This window comes from Ailuropoda melanoleuca, chromosome 7 (assembly GCF_002007445.2).
Source record: "Ailuropoda melanoleuca isolate Jingjing chromosome 7, ASM200744v2, whole genome shotgun sequence".
In the NCBI taxonomy this organism is placed as follows: Eukaryota; Metazoa; Chordata; class Mammalia; order Carnivora; family Ursidae; genus Ailuropoda; species Ailuropoda melanoleuca.
In genome coordinates this window covers 57,192,265-57,213,034 of record NC_048224.1, presented here as the reverse complement: position 1 = coordinate 57,213,034, position 20,770 = coordinate 57,192,265, and the positions used below count along the sequence as shown (strand labels likewise).

The following is a 20,770-nucleotide window of genomic DNA, read 5'->3' as shown; positions in this document are numbered from 1 at the left end:
GCAGTTCCCCGTGTGTGTGTGTGTGTGTGTGTGTGTGTGTGTGTGTGTGTCCAGCACCCTCCCTTACCCCCAACACGGGGCAATGGAACACCCATCCCAGGCCTGGCCCCGGGGTGTGGCTCCCCGTCTCTGGGCTCCACTGTGTCCATGGGTGGAGAAGAGGAGGGAGCAGGTGCTCTCCAAGGCTTTGCTGGGAACCCCCACAAAGGGGAGCCTGCAGAGGAGGCCAGACCATCCTCGTATGCAAATCTCAACCCCCTACCCTTGCTTCCACACACCTGAAAGGGCGCTCTGGCTGGAGTAAACAGAAAGAGGCTCTGGAATGAAGTGCAGTAGGAGTCCTGCCTGGCCAGACCCAGAGCCGGGGAGTCAGGGGGTTGCCATTCCCCAGAAGGCCTCAGAACCCCACAGATTCACAGTAGAGGTGCGGTGTGGGGGGCAGCGTCTGCAGGCATCTTTGGGAGGAAGGCAAACAGAGACTTGACCATCTTGCCTTGGAATTGGATTCTAATCCCAATTCTGCACTTGCCTGCTGTGTGATCTTGGGCGAGTTGGCCAACCTTCCTGAGCCTCCACTAGCCCCCTCTGTAAACTGGGATAATGACACCTCCTTTGCCAAGGGTTGTGCGGGTTCAAGTTGACGTGTGGAAACCCTGGGCCCCGCTCGGTACCTGGAAGAGACTCATTCAGGAGTGTCCGCTGCTGTGGGCTGGTGCGGGCTTGGTGCTGAGGGCATGGGAGAATACCTTCTGGCAGGGGAGAAAGTTACCCACATATACCTGCCATTGCAGGTCCAGTGGGTCCTGAGCTGTAAGCGGGGAGCCCAAGGTGCTCAGCCTTCAGAGGTGGGAGAGCTTCCGGATGGAATGACCAAGGGAGGCTTCCTGGAGGAGGCAGCATTTGCGCAGGCCTCATAGGATGGGCAGGACTTTAAAAGGGGCTACTCATGGCCTGGCAGCACTTAGCAGGGGCTAAGCCCTGCTCACTGCTGTGCACGCATGGTCTCAGGGAATCCTCCCAACAGACGGGGAAGCTCTGTCACTTCATACAGTTAGTACACCAAGCTTCAGTGAGTCCTATCTGCAAAGTGCCTTTGGCCACATAAGGCTCTAGGGATTAGGACATGGGTGTCATCCTTGGGGGCCATTATTCAGCACACCATGGTGACTACATCAAGAACCTTGAGATGGGAAGCCTGCCCTGGATCGTCCAGGTGAGCCCCGTGGGATTACAGGGGTCCTTCCAAGAGGAAGGCAAGAAGGTCAGGCAGAAGAATGAGGCGGGTGATGGAAGCAGAGGTCAGAGCCGCCTGCTTTGGAGACGGATGAGCCCTGGAGGCCCCGGCAGGAACGCAGCCCTGCCGACACCCTGCGTTCGGCTCCGGAGGACTCGTTTTGGGTTTCTGACCCTCAGAACTGTACGAAGATAAGTGGCATTGTTTTCAGCCGCTAAACGCAGTTTGTTGCAGGGGCCAGCAGAGAACGATACAGCCCCCCACTGCGGGAGCATGCCTTCCCCATCGTCTGGCTGCAAGGGGCTCTTTCCCTTCTGTTCCAGCACTTCCCAGTTTGGACTGAGTCCACCTCTCCCAACCTGTCAGCAACTCCAGAGCTTTCTCTGACTTTTTTTTTTTTTTTTTTTTTAGTTTTCAACTTTTTTTTTTACTAATTTCTACACCCAACGTGGGGCTCGAACTTACAACCCTGAGATCAAGGGTCGTGTGCTCTACTGACTGAGCCAGCCAGGCGCCCCAGCTTTCTCTGCCTTTTGAAGCTCCCTACTATCCCTTCCCAAAGCCTAACCCGCACCCAGGGGGCACTTAATAAACACTGGTCAAATGTAAATAAACCTGTGTTTTGTTTTTATTTACGGCAGTTGAGAGGAACAGGCTCTTGACAGCAGTGACTGCTTGTTTCTCCAGCCCCATGGCCCGAAAGCAGAGCTGGAACCTCCGCGGCCAGCTGCGCGCCAGTCAGAAGTGGGGGCCGGCCAGCACATCTAGCTGAAGCAGGGGGGTCTTAGGCCTCCCACGGGGGCAGGAGGCAGCTCTGGCCATCCGTGGCAGCCGGAAGGAGACCCACTAAAAACCGGATCCTAGCACAGTGGGCAGCAGGCAGAGGGGGAGGACTTCTCTGTGGATTCCAGTTCTGGACTATTCTTGGCATCCCTGTGCACAGGGGGCTATGCTGGCTTTCTGGGCTCTGCCCTAGGGAAGGCGCCCAAGCTCTTAGACCTCTAAACAAGTTCAGCTCAAAAAGACCCAGCCCAGGTCCTATATTTTACAGCAGGAAAATATTGGTCCAGAGAGGGAAAGCAACTTGCTCGAAGTCACACAGCAATTTCGTGAGTCTCCAAACAAGCTGAAAGATTCCTGACCAGCACTGACTCTGGGAAACAGGGCATCTGGATGCAGGAGGCTGGCCTCGCTCTGGGTCACGGGACCTCAGGGCAGGCTGGTTGGGAGCCCGGGGCAGGGGCAGCCTCACTTGAGATTGTGTTGGCTCTCGCGGTGCCTCCGTAGGTCCACCTTGCGCTGGAACCCCTTGGTGCACAGCTCACAGCTGAAGGGCTTGAAGCCAGTGTGCTTCCGGCTGTGGGTGATGAGGTTGGAGCTCTGGCTGAAGGCCTTCCCGCACACCTGGCACTTGTGTGGCTTCTCACCTGTCGGGCAGCAAGGACCAGGTCAGGGCTGTCTGGGCCAGACCCGCCACCGCCCTGCATCTGTTCGTAAACTCTGCTATGTGTTATCTCGCGGCCAGCCTACATGCACTTTGGGAAAGAACTACAAAAGGGGGACAGGAAAACAACGCCCCCTGGGGTTGCGCCCTGGTCCGATGCGACTGGGTCCATGCTGTGTACCAACGGGCCCAGCACCTGGTGCGAAAGAGGCACTCAGTCAGCAGCCAACGATTGGAGGAATGAATGAATCCACCTGCTAGTCTCGCTTCCACCCAGAGATCACACTTGGGCTCTTTCCTTCCCAGTGTTTTTCCTACGCATTAAGTGTGTACTTAAGTAACAGTGCGTCCAGCCCTCCACGTGGAGGGGAGCGCCCCTTTCTTTGTAACGGGACCCCACCCCTGTCCGAAGCCCACGTTGGGACCTTTTAGCAGTGGGAGGGAGGGGTGCGGGGAGCGTCTCTGCTTGGGTCCGTGCGGGCGTGGCCGGGGAACCCCGGGGCCAGACAGGGTGGGGGGCGCCTCACCCGTGTGGATGTAGGTGTGCTTCTTCATGTCCGACTTCTGGTGGAAGCGCTTGCCGCAGAACTGGCAGGGGTAGGGCCTCGTGTCCGAGTGGATGAGCAGATGCGTGGACAGGGTGGACGAGCGCTTGAAGGCTTTGCCGCACATCCGGCACTCGAAGCTGCGCTCCTGCCGGAGGAAACGAGGCCCCGGGGGGTCAGGCGCGGGCGGGGCCTCGAGACCCGGGACTGCCACGCTGGGCGCAGGACCGGGCCCTGCCGGGATCCCCTGAGGAACAGGACACTCGTTCGGGGGGGGGCTCGAGAACGGGTCCCGGAGGAGCAGGACCCAGAGACCCCCATTTCTGCACCCCAAGGTGGGGCTGAGGCATGGGGCCTGAGAGGCCTCCTGTGGGGTTTTCCCTGTAGCCTTCACAGTACTCCGCTCGAAGTAAGCCTCAACACGCGTTTGTTGACTGACTGATCGATCGACTGATCTGGGGCATGCTCATCGGCCTCCCAGTGCTTTGGTTAAGAGTCTGTATTTTGGGGGCCCGATTCTGGCTTCTGCCCCTTAGAAGCCACGTGACCTTAGACAAGTCATTTAATCTCTCGAGACTCAGTTTCCTCATCTGTACGTGAGAACAGCAGTAATGAGCTCACAGGGTAGAGAGCCGAGCCGGCAGTAACTGGCACGTGGTGTGAGCTCACGATTGAAAGTTCTCACGACCATATCCTGCTCTCCCGCCTCAGCTTTTACTGACTCTGGTGCTAGCACCGCCGGTCATTTCGGGTACTTTTCCTGGAACGGAATATTCAAGAAGGGCTAAGTGGGACAAGATGATCACTTAAGCCTGACCGCAAGATTCTAAACGTCGAAAGCCTCAAAGCTGAGGACGCCTGTCCTGCCACACAGACGGCAGGATCATCTCTGAGCATCAGAGACTGCTCTCTGTCCCTCAAATCCCACTGGGCCAGGAGCCTCTCCCAACGGCACATGAAGCTGATTCGGTCCATCTGGGGTGGGAGGGGTGTTGGGAAAACTATGACGTAACTAGCACTAAAGCACAAACATTCATCATCAAAACACATTAAAATATGTATTATATAACAATTTTAAAAAGAGGGTTTTGGGGACCCAGATGAGGGAGTAAAGGACCTCGATCTGTGTCACCCTCAGGGGCAAGGTGAGAGACCCAGCCATAGCCCCTAGGCTTCCTGCGGGAGGCACAGAGCAGGAGTGGGAAGAGGGGGTCCTGGGCTCGGCCAGCTGCCCACCTGGGAGTGGACGTGTGTGTGCTGTTCCAGGCTCACGGCGTGGCCAAAGGTTTTGCCACAGACGTCACAGGCGAAGGGCCGGGTCCCGCTGTGGGAGCGGCGAACATGCACTTCGAGCCCGTGTGGGGTGGAGAACACCTGCGGGCAGGGTGCAGAGCGTGAGGCCACCAGGAGCTGCGGAGAGGGAGATGGGCCTGGGGTCCCAAGGCCACCCCCACCCCTCCACACTCAGGCACAGATGGGCATAAGGCAGGAGAAGCACAGGAGTGCCGATTCCGCTGGCCTTTGCTGTGTGTCCTGGGAAGGTCCGTTTCCCTCTCTGTGGCTTGGTTTCCTGTCTAGAAAATGCGGGCCGTGGGAGCATGTAAAAGGCCCCTCCCGGCCCTGGCTAGAGACTGAATAGCCCAGTGGTGAAGAGCCAGGAATTTGCCAGAGCCGCATTTGAATGCTGGCACTGAGGTCTACTTGCTGTGTGCTCTTGGGCCAATGACTCAACCTCCCTGAGTCTTTTGTCCACTTCCCAGGGTTCAAGCATGTCCAGTGCTTTGCATGGGGCTAGCACACAGCCGGGGCTCAACAAACCATGGTGAGGACGAACATTCTAAACCCTCGATCCCACCAGAGGACCCAAGATTCACAGCACAGGGAGCAGCCAGCAGCCAGGGAACAGAGAGGGGACGCAGGGCAGGGCCCGTGAGCCCACCCACGCCCCAGCTGCCCACCTTGTTGCACCTGATGCAGCGATATGCGTCCATGCCCGGGGAGCAGCGGAGGCTGAAGTCCAGGGGCGGCTCAGTGCTGGGCACCAGAGGGCTGCCGTAGAGGCTGACGGAGCGCTCGAGGAAGGCAGACTGCATGGTGGAGGGGGTCTGCCGGTAGCTGTGGCCATAGGACGAGGCCAGGGCATCCCAGGAGAAGCTGGGCTTGTAGAACGGGGGTGAGCTGGAGTCCCGGTCCTGGGATCGGGGCGTGACAGCAGGGCCCTCTGTGGAGAGTGGGACACATGTCTGGTGGGGACTCATTGATAACTAGGGCACCGCGCCCACCACTCTCCACCTAGAGACCTCCTGCTGGGGGTTGTGGTGTGTAGCCCAAAATATTTACTGTGGGGGAGGGTCTGGGTCTTCACTGTGGCTTCTCGGCTTCTCAGCCCGGAAACAGACCTCCAGTACCAACAGAGTGCCCACCTCACCCACTGCATCGGCCTGCCCACCTGCTTCTTCTGACCTACCACATAGAAGCTCTCATCTGGGAGTGAGCTCCCCGTCCTAGAGGGGCCCAAGGAGAAGCTGGAGAGCTCAGATTGTATCTAGATGGCCTTGTTGATCTTTCCTGACTCCACAACTCCAAGGATGCCTGCTTCCATGAGCCCATCCACCCTCCATTCCACTCGCACTGGCTGGCGGGGAATGGCCAGGGGTTCCGGCCTGGGTACCTGGCACCAGGGCCGTCCTGCTCAGGCTCTGGTCCAACTCCAGCTCTGGCTCCCGTTTGAGGTCAGTCCAGGTCAGGCACTGGTTTGGGAACAGGGTGCTGAGGACAGGATCATTGCTCAGGACCTGGTCCCTGGCCCCTATGGGGAGACAAGATCATCAGAGACATCAGCTACAGCTCCTAGGAGGATGGGGACCCAGAGACGCACTTGCTGCTGTCCCCAGCTGCTCGCATGCATGGGCGCTGCCCAGGATGGCGGGAGCAGGGTGGAGGCCGAAAGGAACCCCCTTCCCCACCCAGGAGAACTCCTGCACCAGTGTTAGTTTTTGAAGGGCCCGACCCCAGCCCTAGACCTTTTCTGAGTCTGGTTAGGACCCACATGTCGGCTGCTGAGGACCAGCGCCAGTCCTGATGCTCCCATCATCCAAGGGGTCAGAAGAGATGGGTGCATTCATTCATTCGTTCAACCAACATATACTGAGCTTCTGCTTACAGAAGGGATACCGCTGCATCCCCAACACCGGGGGCAGGGAGCCCTGGATGGGTGCCGCAGGGGGAGCTCTGACTCACCGGGGCTAAGGGCAGGAGGCCAGACCGGGTCATCTTCCTGGATGCGGGGCTGGTGGTAGGTGTGAGCCTTCTTGCTCTTCACCAGGAAGGAGCGCGGCATGGTAAGCGTGTGCCCCACACTTGCGAGGGGAGAGGGAGAGAACAGTTAGGAAGGGCAAGAGGACAGCAGCCTCTGTATTTTAGAACCTCGTCCTGCCATCAGAATCCACTGTCCCGAGTTGAATGGTGTCCCCCAGAAGTTCATGTCTACCCAGAACCTGTGAATGTGACCTTCTGTGGAAATAGGGTCTTTGCAGATTTAACCAACCTAAGACGAGGCCATACTGAGTTAGGCTGGACCCTAAGTCCACTAGGTCTAGGGTTCTTATAAGACGAGGAAACTTTGGGCGCACAGACACAGACACGCAGGGAGGACACCGTCTGGAGGCGGGAGCAGAGATGGGAGGGGGCACTGAGGATTGCTGGCTCCCCCAGAAGCCAGGAGAAAGGCACGCAGCAGACCGCCCCCCCCCCAGAGCCTCCAGAAGGAACTGACCCTGCAGGCACCTTGATTTTGGATCTCTAGATTCCAGAACCTTGAACGAATAAATTCTGTGTTGTTTTAAGCCACCTGGTTTCTGGTAGTTTGCCACAGTGGCTACAAACCCTAACCTCCCCCCACTGCTCCCTTACTGGGAAATTAATACGCCCACCTTCTAGAAAACCCCAGGGTCAGTCTGCTCCTGCCCACATGCCCTGAGTCGCACTGGGAGCAGAGAAAAAAGGACAGGGGTGTCTCCAAATGTGACACACTCCCGACCCTGCATCCTGAAAACTGCTTTTGCTCCCCTGTGGGATCTGCATTCGGAGGCCACGGAAGGGGTGGTCTGAGCTCAGGTCTTGGAGTCAGATGCTCACTTAGAATCCCAGCTCACCCTCTGTGCACTTTGGGGCAGACGCTTCACCTCTCTGGGCCTACTCCCTTTTCTGGAAGGTGCAGCGTCCAGGCTGGTGGTGCCAGTGAGTGCATCATATGTGCTCAGTGCTTATCATGGCGGGGGGTGGGGGGCAGGTTGCAACAAGGGGGGGCATCTCGATGGCAAAGCCACGTTACTGCGGCACAGATGTTCCCAGAGCAGCGCTGCCCTTGTCCGTGGCCCCAGCCCGGAGTCCGGTGCCCAGAGACGGAAGAACCTTCTCTCTCTGTCTCTGAGTGGGGTGAAGGGGGGATTGGAGTTGGGTGTGGGGCTCAAGGCCCAAGAGGACCCCCATGCCACCCCACTGGGAAGCCAGAGGGCATTTGTGCACGTGGAGGAAAAAGCCAATGTCCACCAACTGTGAGAACTAAGCAGTGGGCAGCCCAGCTCAGCTGCATTGTCACCGAACCCACCGGTCAGGCGGTGGGAGAAGACACGGAGGACCAAATCAGGAAAGGGCCCTGCGCTTGGTCCTGGGCAGGGGTCGGGCCATGGCAGAGCCAGCCGGAACACCTCGACACTCCTGGCTTCGCATGAGGAGAGCATCTCCTGCCCCCTCTCCAGATATTTCCCATCCTTGTGCTCAGCCCGTGAGGCTCCCCTGAGGGCTCCTGGGAGACAGAGGACATCTGAGTGGTCCTCTCTCCACTCCACCCCCAGGCCATCCCCAGGCAGGAGCACAGGAAATACTTCGCCAATGCCATTCCCATTCCCGGCTGCTCCTCTGCAGGTCCCATTCCCAGGCCTCGGAGCAGGAGCCCCTTCCCCAGGCCAGCTGCCATGCGGGGCTGCAGGGACGATAGGGCCAAGCGCGGGAAAGGGATTACAGCTGCTCCAGCAACAGCCAGGGCTGGGTGATAAGGCCAAGGCGAGGAGCCGGCTGGGAGGAGGGAGATTAGAGAAGGCAGCTTGGAGCCCTGCCTTTGGAGCAGGCCCAGGGAGTCACCCCTTCCCCCAGGCGTGACCCCAAGCCAGGCAGGAGAGGGACCCCCAGCTGTACCCAGGCCTGTCTGCCCCTCCCCAGAGCCCCCAGGGCATCAGGAGTCTGGTGAGGCCACTCCACCCTGGGCAATCCTAGGTCCCGCCCTCCCCACTCTAGGCCTCAGTGTCCAGATCTGCTAAATGGGGACCGCAGGCCACCTTCCTGTGATTGCTGGAGCAGAAAGGACCCCTATTACAAACAAGCATGCAAAGTGCTCGGTGTAGTGCTGGGGCTGCAGGAGCACCGAGCAGGTGGTGGCATCGCAGCCCGCAGGAGAAGAAACTTCAGGAAGGCAGGCACAGCCCACGTCCTGTCCTGTCTGGTTGCATCCCCAGGACCCCCCCCCAAAGCAGGTTCGCTCTGAGGACAGGGATGAGCCTGGGACCAGGAGCAGGGACTTGCTCCAGGCCCTTCCCCTCTGGGATCTGAAATGAACAGGTGGGACTGGAAGGCTCTGGGGTCCAGTCCAGCTGTCAGATTTTGCCCTCCCAAGGCTTGCCTGTCCTGCTGTCTCCCCCAGGCTTGTCGGGAAGCCCACAGTGGCCTTATCTGTCAGGGGCAGTCTTCCTCCGCCTCCTCCCCCTCCCCCAGGGCTCCTCTCACCCCCCTTCCTCCCCCCTTCTAACTCACGGCTCCAGGAATCCCCTGGGGAGGCCAGACCCTGGGCAGCCAGAGACCCACACACGCCAGGGGAGGCGGGGGCTGCGTTGTTTTGTCTCTTGTTCTGGGGGAGCCTCCGAGGGCCACGGTCTCTCTATCCAAAGATGATCTACTATCTTTTACATAGTATTTTAGCAGTAAGCCAAAGAGAACCAAAGGTAGGCATAAAACTGCTGGAATGCCAGGAGATCCTTCTTGCAGCCAGGATCTGCGTAGCCTTAGCCCCGTGAGTTCGGACCTGGGAGCTGAGTGGCTACTGCCCCATTTCGCGGAGGAGGAGTAAGGCTTGGGGACTGGCTCCTGATCCCAGGCGGATCCCAGGCTGTCCCCCAGGCCTCTAGACTCTCGACTGTCAGACCACGGGGTGGGCACTCGGTGCGGAGGGAAGTGCGCAGACATGCTAAGGGAGGTGTCTAAAGCTCCCTGGTGTGCTTTATGCCACGGAACTGATACCCACTGGGGGCAAGGGAAGCAGTGATTGTCTTCCAGGCCTACAGGGGGAACTGAGGCTGAGGGAGGAAAGTGGCTCATCCAGACCCCGTGCTCCTGTCCTGCTGGGACTTGACTCTTGGCCCAGGGCTCTGCCAATTGGCACCTATGGTCTTCCCGGACACCCATGAAGACGGCCTGCCCAGGGCAGAGAGAGAAGGCTGGCTGGTGGGGCAAGATGATGGAGAGATCAAATTCCTTTGATCTCTGTCTTTTCTAGAACCCAGAAGCTCCACATGGATTCCTGGAGAGTTCTGAGTGGAGAGAAAGACCTCCTTCAGGAAGCTATGGTGCTCCCTTGGTCTCAGAGCCTGAGGAAACCATAGAGGTCAACTGGTTAGGCGTCAGGACAACACAAGTTCATGAGCAAGGGGTCCCAGCTTCCGGGGTCCCTGGAGGAAAGTGACACTCAGGGCCTACTCTTGGGATCTCCTCAGAGCCCCCAGTGCCCCAGTGTCCCTCTCCCTCCCACCCTAGAATGTTCCCTCCACCAAGCCCAGCAGAGTGGCACAGCCAACCCCATGGCCCAGCCTTCAAACTCCCCGTGGGGGCCAGACACACCAGGAGAGCTTCCTTTTGGCCCCTGTTAGCAGAGTGAAAAAAAAAAAAAAAGAAAACAGGAACCAATCACCTATACTGTAGTTAATCAACAACCACACCGTTCTGATTCACACGAACCGTTCTGAGAAAGAGCTCAGAGCAGAGATTGTGAAAGAACCCTAAGATTTCTTCATGAAACAGAGGCCTCGATGGTATCGGCCTCCGGAAAGAGACTTGCTGTTAACATCTCTTCCAAAACCGTCCATCCCGATGGAGGGTGCCCTGACCCCGAGTCAGAATCTCGGCCCCGCGCCCCCACGTCCACGTGGGCGTGGAGCCGCAGCCTGGTGACTTCTGCACAACGAGGCCCCACCATGGGCCTCCCGTGGGGCTGAGTCTGATTTTGTGACCTTGAGCTTGACCACGTCGGCCTCCAACCCGGGGCTTGGTTTTCCTATCTCTCAAAAGGGACCGTTGGACTAAGAGATTTCTAAACTTCCCCTTTGCTCTAAAATCCCATGCACGGTTTGTTGACCTTGAGCGCAGGACTGACCTACCTTGACTAAGAGCCTCATCACTCGGGTTCCCTTTTTGGGAGGGTTGGGTAAGACTCCGTTGTTTCTCAGAGTCAGTGACGGAGGACCCTTTGGACTTCCTTTATGTTTAAGACGTGACTCAAACAAACAAACAAACTGAAAAAACCCTTTCCACGTAGCAGTTAGGGGAAATGGGCCTGTTTCATGTTAGGGGCCCCGGCAGAAAGGGGTCATTATTTTTATTTGAAACGTGCAAGCAGTTCTCAAATGTCTCCTCCTGACTTCAGAGACTGCAATGGCACAAGTGAGTGAATCGACTTCTGAGTTTACCCCCAAAAGAATTGAAGGCAGGGACTCAGACATATTTGAACACCCAAATTCACAGCTGCATGATCCACAATCACCAAAAGATGGACGCAACCTGAGGGCCCATCAGCAGATGGTGGAGAAACCCAACATGGCGTATCCATACGATGGGTCATTATTCAGTCTGGAAAACGGAAGGAGGTGCTGGCTCATGGCACGATATGGATGAATCTTGAGGACACCATGTAAGCAAAAGGAGCCAGGCACAAACAGAAGAATGCAGTAGGACTCTCCTCTTCTATGAGGTCCCCAGGGAAGTCAGATTCATAGAGACAGAAAGGACAGTGGGGAGAGCCAAGGGCCGGGGGACAGGACAGGGAGGGGAGTTCGTGTTCAATGGGGACAGAGTTTCAGTTTGAGAAGATAAAGAGAGTTCTGGAGATGGATGGGTGGTGACGGTTGCCCAACATTGTAAGTGCGTTTTCACGCTACAGAACCGCACACTTGAAAATGATTAAAGTGGTCACTTTCTTGTCATGTATATTTTGCTACAATAAAAAATGAGTGAACAAAACATTTCCTGAACATTTCTGAATTGGAGCAGCTCCCATCGGTTTGAATTCCCGAAAACAAATGAACAAAAAAAACCACCCTCTAATTTAAGGAGGGGTAAGGTTTTCTATTGTTTCTGAGAAGGGACGAGATCATACGTGGTCAGCCTGTTTTCCCAGGGGCGATCAGGTCCCAGAACCTTCAGGAGTCCTTGCAGCCTCCAAGAGGACCCCAACCTCACCCACCCTCCCGAAAACCTCGAGAAAATGTTCTTCACCGGTTTTGAGTAACTCCATGCATCAAACCCAAGGCAGATACGGCTTTCTGGTGCTCTGGTGCACCTTCTTCAGGGAAACCCGCATACCGACCCCCCAATCTTGAGTCGGAAGACACCTCACACATCTCCTTATTTAGAGTCCCTTGGGCACCACTTCTGAGGACAAGAAACTTGCCACCTCACTAAGACTGACATCTTCTACCCGTTCGTCGCCTCCTGAGAACTATTCAGCTCCCGTGGGCAGGTGCAGCTTAGCAAGATCCAGGTCCGGAGCCTGCAAATTAATTTGCCCTCTCCAGGAAACTCATGAAAGATGCAGACCTTCCCTGCAGAAAAACGTACACAAGCAGGTACCTATGGCTAGTCTAGAACCCCCCCCCCGGCCTTAACAAGCCTTACTTTAGAGCGGGCACCTCGCCCCAGATGCCCAGACTCTCAACTTGGCCTTTTTATTTTGAAAATTAGGTAGAAAAGACTGAGATCCCACCTGCCCTTCCACAGCCCTCATTTCTGGAGGCTGGGGGCAGGGGTGGGGTGGACAACGCATTTTCCCTTCTCCCCTCACGGGGCTCTGGATGGGAGGGCACTCACTCTCAAAGTGCCCCAGGGACTTGGGTGAAGGGCACTGGGGAGTGTGGGATGCTGGGGGTAGAACTTCCCTCAGACGTCTCTCAATTTCACTCCAATTTTATAGACAAGCTCAGGGTGATGGGGGGACAGGACCACACTAAGCCAGGGGCGTGAATGAGTGTCACCCCACGCTCTGCCCAGGTCCCTGGGAAAGCTGGGGTTGCAGGTATGACCTCAAACACACAGGTGATCCCCATCAGACCCGACCTGGTTTTGGAAAGGCCGTTTATGCACAGTTGGCAGAGGGCGGAACTCCTATAGGGCTCTGCCTCCCACCACCTCCTCTCCGCTGGGTTCAAGGGCTGAAAGCTGCATCCTGTGGAAGAGATATCCCAGTCCACCTTACTCTTCCTATAACTGCCAAAGGGCCCGGCTGACCTGCCTGGAAACAATCTAAGTCAGACATGCAAATTTAAAAAGAAGAAGCTGGAATGACAGCACTCACCTGTCCCCAGCTCTGCCGTCTGGTCCTGGATGCCGTCTTGGTCTTGGTGGGAACCTCCCAGCCTCTGGGGATCAGCTCCACTCTGTCAACCTCGGACTCTCTGCTCAAACAGATACTTCTCCTTTTTTTTTTTTCTCTCTCTCTCTCACTCTCTCTGGTTTTTTTTTTTTTTTTCCCTCTTCTGTTCCCCTCCTTGATTTTCAATCTGATTATTTGTGTCAAAATCTGGCGGTGAAGGAACAGCCAATAGAGAGCGCCCGAGCGCTGGGCTGCATTTGCTTATCAAAGCTTCCCGGGGCTCCGACTTCAGGCTCCTGCCAGCCCTCCACCCTGGGTGCCACGCTCTGCACTGGGACATTCTAACTAACGCCTCCTGGAAGAGAAAGGACCGGCTAAATCAGTCTGTTTATAAACTTAAAACAAAACACTTGTATACCTGATTTTGCATAAACTCATAACTTTCTCTAGTCTTTCCTTCTTTCCTCTGTTTCTGTGTCTGTCTGTCTCGGTCTGTCCCGAGCCAGGGGCACTCTGCTTCAAAGCCACTGCAGACCGCTCTTAGAGAGGTCCCTCTCGTCCTTGCAGAGGTGACCTTTGAGAAGAACAGCCGAATTCACGCTTCCCTAGCCTTGACCCCAGAAGACGTGCCCAGGTGCTTCCCAGCGTCTGTGAGCCGCTCAGCGCGCTCAGGCCCGCGGCAGGTGCACTCGCGTCCCAGGCCCTGCGTGTGCCGCCATCTGGCGGCCGCAGAGGAGACGGGGGAGGCCCACGGTCGGTCACGGGGTTAACTGGCACAGCCAGGCTCGGACATCACATCCCACTTGGCACGGAGCCCCATCCCCCGACCCCCCACCTTTCCCCTCCTTTGCCCCTCAAGCCTGATTTATTTCGGGAGGATTTGCATGAGAGGAGAACTCACAGAACAGAGCACTGTTAGGCTGATTTGCATGCTCTTCCAGCCCAGCGCTGGAGAGATTATGTTTCCCTCATCAAGAAAACAAGTTTGGCGACCGGAAGCCCCAACTTAAACTGCAGGTCCTGGGCCCCTAGTCCAGGAGAAAGGGGGCTTTGGGCGAGGCTCCTCTGCGGGGCCGTGCCCAGCCTGGAGGTGGGCGGGGCCTGCGCGATGCTGCAGGGGCGTGGGTCCCGACCATCGCCCTCGGCCCTTGGACTCCCCTTGGTGGTGAGAGTGTGGGAACATCTGGAATATTCTTTGGATCTTCCACATTGCCAACAGCCAACCGGAAATCTTTGTCATTATGCAGAAAACTCGGAATCCAAAGGCATTAAGAAAAAATTCCCATTTCTTCCCATTCTCCCTCCATTATGCAGGCACATCCACGTCTTGCGTCTTGGGTCTTTCTTTTTCCACCGGCTGTTATCTTCCTCAAGTACCTCCCAAATTCTCTTGCGGCTTTGATGAACATCTGTAACGGTTTTTCGGCTTTTCATGGTTTGCCTTACCAACCACTTTCTTCATTTGGGGAATAGCATGGTTTGGGGTAAAGCTGCCCTATTGGGTACAGGCTGCTCCGGGGTTGTGATCCCACTTGGGGTCTTTATCTTCCTCCTTTAGTAACTGATGTGGGGACTCCCTAGCTAGACTAGGTCCCCAGCCTGGCAGTGAAAGCGGGCCTTCTCTGGAGCCACCGGGACCCCTTTGCGGGAGGCGGTGTCCAGGCCTCCAGACTTTGTGGCCTGGAGCCGCTATGCTGTAGCAGGTAGGCCCTGGCAGCCTGAAACCTCCCAGCCCTGGGGTCCCCTCCAACACCACACCCCGGGGAAGAAGTGCCTTCATTTAGCCTTTCCCGAGGGCGAAATCACTGCAGCATCCTTGTCCCTGTTCATTCATTTAATCCAGTTAGTACTGGTACATGTCCTGTTCCAGCGTCCTCCTTCTTCCCTTTGCCCCCTGCCTTCCTCCCTATCTTAGCCATGTCGGGCTGCCATAACCAAATACCACACACCAGGGGACTTCAACAACATTTCTTGCAGGGAGACCAAGATCAAGGTGCTGGCAGATTCTGCTTCTGCTGAGGACGAATTTCTTGATTTGTAGCCAGCCGGCTGCCTCCTTGCTGAGTCCTCACTTGGGAGAGAAGCAGACAGAGAGGGAGGGAGGAACGGAGTGAGGGATGGAGGGAGAGAAAGAGAGAGAGAGTGAGAGAGAACTCAAGCTCTGGATTCTTTTCCTTTTCTTATAAGGACATTCATTCCATCCTGGGGGCCCCACCCTCATGACTTCATCTAACCTAATTACCTCCCAAAAGCCTCACCTCCAAATACCATCACACTGGGGGCTAGGGTTTCCACATGAATTTGGGGGGATAAAAACATTCAGTCTCTAACTCTCTCAGCTAATACTTGTTTATTGAGTGCCTGCTAGGTACCCGATGCTGGGGTTTCCAACAAGAGCCAGATGGGAGCCATCGTGAGCGCCGTCCTGGTCTAGCAGGTGGGACGGAGTACCCTGAAATTTACAAATCGGACTGATCAGTGCTGTGATATAATCATGGTATGCAAAGGAGTGCGGGGAAATGAACTCGGACTTGGAGAGTAATGAGAGTTAATGAAACTAATGGAAGTGACATCTAGGTTGATGCCAGGCTGACTTAGTTGGGAGACGGAAAGTAGGGAAGAATGTCTAAAAAGAACAGCATGAGCAAAGAGCTGGAGGCAGGACCTTCGGGGAATTGACAGCAGCCAAGTTCAGTACCGGTGGATGGTGGAGGGCAGAAGAAGGGGAGGGAGAGATTATGCTAAAGAGGAAAGAAGAAGCAGGATCAGGAAGATTCCTCCCTGATTTAAAAACCTTCGGAGATTTCCCTTTACCTAACAGGACACAAAATCAGCTTCAGAGATCAGCATTCAGTGTTTTTCACAGGGTCAGACCTCTTTCAAATGACAGCACTTTTTCTTTTCTTTTTTTTTTGAAGATTTTATTTATTTATTTGACACACCGAGAGAAAGCACACAAGTAGGGAGAGTGGTAGGGGGAGAGGGAGAAGGAGACTCCTTGTTGAGCAGGAAGCCCGACACAGGGCTCAATCCTAGGACCCTGGGATCATGACCTGAACCGAAGGCAGATGCTTAACCAACTGAGCCACCCGGGAGCCCCTGACAGCACTTTTTCTAATGCAAGTTGCAGAAACCCAATTTATACTAGTTTAATAACAATAGCAAAACAATTAGTTCATGTCACTGAAAAGTTCCAGCTTCAGTCGTGGTTGGATCCAGATGCTCAGATAATATTGTCTGGATCTCATTCGTTCCTGCCTCAGGACATTTGTATTTGTTGTCCCCTCTGCCTGGATGGCCTAACTTCCAGATCTCCCCATGGCCGGCTCATTCAGGTTTCAGCTGAAATGTCACCTCGGCAGAGAGACTTCCTTGACCATTAACTAAAGCAGGACCTTCCCACCCCAGCCACTTTTGGACCCATCATCCTACCCTTTGTTCTTCTTGGCAATCATAATTATCTGAAAATGTCCTGTTGATTTATTACCTTTTTATTGGTCTCTCTTGTTTGTCCTGACTGTGCACACGGAACGTAAGCCGTACAGGAGCAGGGGTGGAGTTTGCCTGGCTCACAGCCAAGTCCCCAAGGCTGACAGCAATGTATGGTAGGCACTAGTGATGTTTCTACAGACTGAATGGATGAACGAATGAATGAATCCGTGCATGCATCTCTCTCTCTCTCCATCTCTCAGCTTTCCTTTCTGTTCTGGGGCTGATATACAAACACTGGCAGCTGTCGTCTATCACCTTAGAAACACCGGTGGAAAGCAAGCTCCTTCGTGGGAGGCCCCAGACGGACTCTGACTGGCCCAGACCAGTCACAAGGCATCATCCCTGCAGCAATCATGGTGGGCGGTGGGAGGGAAATGTGTCTCTCATTGACCAGGACTGGCTCACCCTCCTGCCCAAACCTCGAGGAGGCAGGGTTGAGTTTGGGGAGGGAAGAGCAGTTGTCACCACATAGAATAAGGCCAGAAAGGTGTTTGGGCCATGGCTTCCACTTTCCAAGTGTCTTCTTATTGTCGCCTAAACATGTTGTGTTCTTTCCTGCTGGAGACCAAATTCCAGCCCCTGCCCTTGCCCTCGCCCTTCCTGTTCCCCATGTCCAGAACGTCCTTGTCTTCAACGTCCTCCTTTGCAGCCCAATTCTGCTCTCACCTCCTTCAGGAAGCCTTCCTAGATGCCTGCAGTCTCTGGGGCCACCCAGGACAGCCCTTGGATTCTTTGTCAGGGGGCACTCAGCTGCTGCCCGCTGGGATCAGCAAGTACCTACGGGCAGGAACGCTGCAGAGTGCTCTCGGGGCCCGCAGCACAGACTGACCTCGGGGATGTGGCCGAATGAGGGAGAGCTGCTGCTAGAGCCTGGCAGTGTGCAGAGCCCCCTGCCCCCGCGGACATATCCCAGGCAAGTGGAGGCGGGCTCCGGAAGCGGCGAGGGAGGCGGGGGCGGTGGGCAGCAGCGGGGTCCAGGCAGAGGTCCCAGCTCCAGCGGGCATTAGCTGTGTGATCTTGGGCACCCTTCTGGCCTTGGCTGAGAATGGCCATAGAACGCAGAATGCAACACACATGAGTTGAGTCCACCCACCCCGGGACATGACGATGGACTGGGTGGCCCTTACCCTGGGGTTGGGGGCGCCCAGCGGGCAGCTGCGCCCCAGGGCGATCCTCCTGTACCAGAAAAGCTCCTATTCTCTGCCCTGCAGCGATTCAGTCGTTCCGGGGAGATTGTGGAGCTCTTTCCCAGCCCAGGCTCCTTGCCAGGAGCTGCGGGCAGTTGAGGTGGCGGGAGCCCCGCTTGCAAACGCAGCCTGCCCTGGCGTAGGGCACTGCCCTGAGGGCCAACAACCCCACCACCCAGGCGCCCCTGCGCTTCCGGAGGAAGCAATTCACCACATAGCCACACGGTGGCACTCTTTCTCCCTTTTCTTCGGCAAAAAACAGCCTGAAAATATCTGTCCCGCGGTCCATCCATCCCTCCACCCACACCCACCTAATTACTGCTTAAATTACAAGAGTGATATACGATCAGAGTAGAAAGAAAAAAGTAAAAGAGTATTTACCTGACCCTGATGTGCATTCTTTCGGTTTCTCTTTCTCCCCCGCCCTCCTCCCTCCCTCTCTCTCTGACCCGGACCTCCAGGCTCCCTCTCCCCTCTCCACAAATGCCTATGTGCCTATCATGTTTTTTCAGTTCGAACAAATCTTTACTGACCCTTTGCTATTGAGTCCCACACAGTCAGGCAATGCCTTCCCCAATCTGTGAGCTCCCCCGTCCTGCCTCCATGAATCTCATGATGGGGTCCGGACACACGCTTTGGAAGACCATGAGGCCGGGTTCGGGGTGCACTCACTTCACAGGGCAGTTGGTTGGCCTCAGAGAAGCACGGAAGGCAGGGTGTGTGGGCGAGCAGCCTGAGGGCCTGAGCTCCTGCCCGGTGCCTCCCAGCAACCCTGGCAGGGGTGTCAAACAGGGTAGGTGGGGACCCCGTTCCTAGGTTTAGGAAATAACAGACGACAGAAGCCCACCCGCTCCATCCACCCCAGCGGTGACTTCTCACCGGGATGCCTCAGAAAGTTTCCAACAATTCCCCTCAAGCAAATGTGAAACCCCATGCTGAGGACTGGAGAGGCAGGGGGACCACAGATCCCCCCATCCAGCCACCTGAGGTTTCGGAAGGGGAAACTGAGGCAAAGAGAACCCTAAGAAGCAGATCCAGAAGTGGGACCCTGGCCTCCCAATCTTCTTGGAAGCCCTGATAACGGGGACCATTGTTTCATCGCCTCCAAGCTAGGTGTGTTAGCTGTGTCTTGTAACACATAACTCCAGAGAGGATGTCTAATTCTCCAGTTGCTGGGGTGAAATGGAAGCATCGTGTTGGCGTCCAGACCTGGGATGGCAGCCTGATCTTGACATGCACGACCCTCTCCTGAGCCTCAGACTTACATCTGTGAAATGGGGCTAAGGACAGTGCTTCCTTGGGGTTGTTGTAGGTAGCAAATAAAGCAAAAACGTTTATAAATGTTAAAATGCTCTATAGCTGTGAATTATCATTTCTCAGTGGAAATATTTAATCGCTGGTGATAGGATTCTTCGATTTCTCTCTTCAATGAGACAGGAGCAGCCTTACCTGCTGGGGACAGAAAAGATAGAAAAAAAGAAAGAAAAACAGGGCAGTGTCAGCCTGGCGGCTATCAGGTGGGCCGTGCTAATTTACACGGCAGGTTGATTATTAATGAAACACCTGACGTTTGGTTACTGCTCTGTCAACTCCTGATGACTTCCGCGTTCATGTCCCCTGATGCTGGCAGGAAGCTCACTCAGAGACTGCAGACCGGAGGACGGGATGAGAGTGTGGGCCGGACAGGGTGGGGGGCCTCACAAGCCTTGGCCCTTGAGTCTGGGGGAGCATTTTGCTACTTGGAATTATTGGCCGGATGATGGGAAACCAAGAACCAGCCCCCAGGTGCGGCTGGTAGCACCGACAAGTCCACAAAGCTGTAAGTGGGGCGATGTGTCTGATCCACTGGGACACACCCCCCACTTCTACCCCCCCGGGGTTTCCCCAGTGCCACGCCTGGCACATCACAGGATCATTAAGCGTGGGATGCACGAATGCAAGTCTATGCAAGCCGTGTGTGTGTGTGTGTGTGTGTGTGTGTCCCCACTAGCCAGCCTTAGGAGGGCGACGAGCTCCCAGTGGGTCCTCCCCTCCCTAGTCAAGCCCCAGCGAGGAACACCCTGCGCAAGTGATGGCCTTGCTGCCCGGGTAAAGGAGCTTGCCGAGGCTGCTGAGCAGGGAGAGGCCCTGTCTCCCCCCAACACCCTACCTGGGCCTGGGGGCCTTGCTGCAGCCTCCAGACGCAGGAAGCAAAGCCTCCAGGGAGCACAGGAGCAGGGAGCCAGAGGAAAGACATTCGGGAGCAGGCACACACCTTTGCAGAGGACTGGAAATTCACACCCGTCTCGGAAAGACCCTCTCTCCACGGCCCCTCCACACTTGGAGCGTCCTGCAGGCTACACTGCGTGGAAGCCACAGGACAGAGGCTTCCAGCTCCTGGGATTGGCACTCAGTTTACATCTATTTTGCATGTACTGGCTGTTCAAGCTACCGTTTTATCAGAGCCCGCTGAAGGACCAGCATTCTTCTCCTCCCGTTGCTTCTTACCGCCCCGTGAGCCTGAGGAGAAGTGGCCTATAAGAAAGCCATCTAGATGCAGGGCGGAGCGGGCGACCCAGTGCCCTGTGACTCAGACAGTATGTCCTTGAAAGGTGGAATGTCCACGCATTTCTGCAAGATGAGTGGTTTGTAGATCAAAAAGGACACGCACACATGTCCTCCTTTGGAAAGCAGGGAAGGCTCTTTACAAACCACCGTGCCCAGACCCAGCCATTGCACTTCTGAGTATATACCTGAGAGCATCCAAAGTGGGGGACTCCCAGAGCTACTCGTACTCATGTTCACAGGCAAAGTATTCACAGCGAACAAGTGGGGGACGCTACTCACGTGTCTATCCATCACAGGTGCATCAATGAACATAGTCTATGGGGCGCCTGGGGGGCTCAGTCAGTGAAGCATCCGACTTCAGCTCAGGTCATGATCTCAAGGTCCTGAGATCGAACCCCGCATCGGGCTCCCTGCTCAGCAGGGGTCTGCTTGAGGTTCTTTCCCTCTCCCTCTGGCCCTCCCCCCTAAAATAAATAAATCTTTGTTTCTTTATTAAAAATGGTTTATTTTTATTTAAATTCAATTAATTAACATGTAGTATAATTGGTTTCAGAGGTAGAGTTCAGATTCATCAGTCTTACACAACACCCAGCGCTCATTACAACCCATACCCTCCTTAATCCCTGTCACCCAGTTACCCTGCCCCCCACCTCCCCTCCAGCAACCCTCACTTTGTTTCCTACGGTTCAC

General features: G+C 55.7%; 2 protein-coding genes across 6 annotated transcripts; both read right to left on the bottom strand.

Moving 5' to 3' along the window:
* Positions 1–1,838: 1,838 nt before the first annotated feature.
* Positions 1,839–12,999, bottom strand: GFI1B (growth factor independent 1B transcriptional repressor). Of its 5 annotated transcripts, none has more exons than XM_034664747.1 (7): positions 12,837–12,999; positions 6,464–6,582; positions 5,895–6,032; positions 5,182–5,444; positions 4,460–4,633; positions 3,206–3,470; positions 1,839–2,661 (listed from the first exon to the last, which is right to left on the bottom strand). In XM_034664747.1, exons 2-7 carry the CDS (start codon positions 6,561–6,563, stop codon positions 2,483–2,485), a joined length of 1,119 nt encoding a protein of 372 aa, XP_034520638.1. In that variant the 5' UTR covers positions 6,564–6,582; positions 12,837–12,999; the 3' UTR covers positions 1,839–2,482. The 5 variants fall into 5 exon arrangements, with proteins under 5 accessions (XP_034520638.1, XP_034520639.1, XP_019660571.1 ...); XM_034664748.1 differs by having other exon boundaries at positions 4,460–4,597; positions 12,837–12,994; XM_019805012.2 differs by having other exon boundaries at positions 3,206–3,371; positions 12,837–12,993.
* On the bottom strand, positions 6,589–12,830 carry LOC117803049. The gene is made up of 2 exons (XM_034664750.1): positions 9,028–12,830; positions 6,589–8,983 (listed from the first exon to the last, which is right to left on the bottom strand). Exons 1-2 carry the CDS (start codon positions 9,677–9,679, stop codon positions 8,538–8,540), a joined length of 1,098 nt encoding a protein of 365 aa, XP_034520641.1. The 5' UTR covers positions 9,680–12,830; the 3' UTR covers positions 6,589–8,537.
* Positions 13,000–20,770: the final 7,771 nt, after the last annotated feature.

What these genes read in the sequence shown, in the direction of transcription:
- GFI1B (XM_034664747.1), bottom strand. Translation starts at nt 6,563, where the DNA reads ATGCCGCGCTCCTTCCTGGTGAAGAGCAAGAAGGCTCACACCTACCAC. An exon ending in GCCTCCTGCCCTTAGCCCCG is followed by an intron (nt 6,033 to 6,463) that starts GTGAGTCAGAGC and finishes GTCTCCCCATAG; the next exon opens with GGGCCAGGGACCAGGTCCTG. An exon ending in CAGGACGGCCCTGGTGCCAG is followed by an intron (nt 5,445 to 5,894) that starts GTACCCAGGCCG and finishes CACTCTCCACAG; the next exon opens with AGGGCCCTGCTGTCACGCCC.
- LOC117803049 (XM_034664750.1), bottom strand. Translation starts at nt 9,679, where the DNA reads ATGGGTGTCCGGGAAGACCATAGGTGCCAATTGGCAGAGCCCTGGGCC. An exon ending in GGGGATTCCTGGAGCCGTGA is followed by an intron (nt 8,984 to 9,027) that starts GTTAGAAGGGGG and finishes GCCCTGGGGGAG; the next exon opens with GGGGAGGAGGCGGAGGAAGA.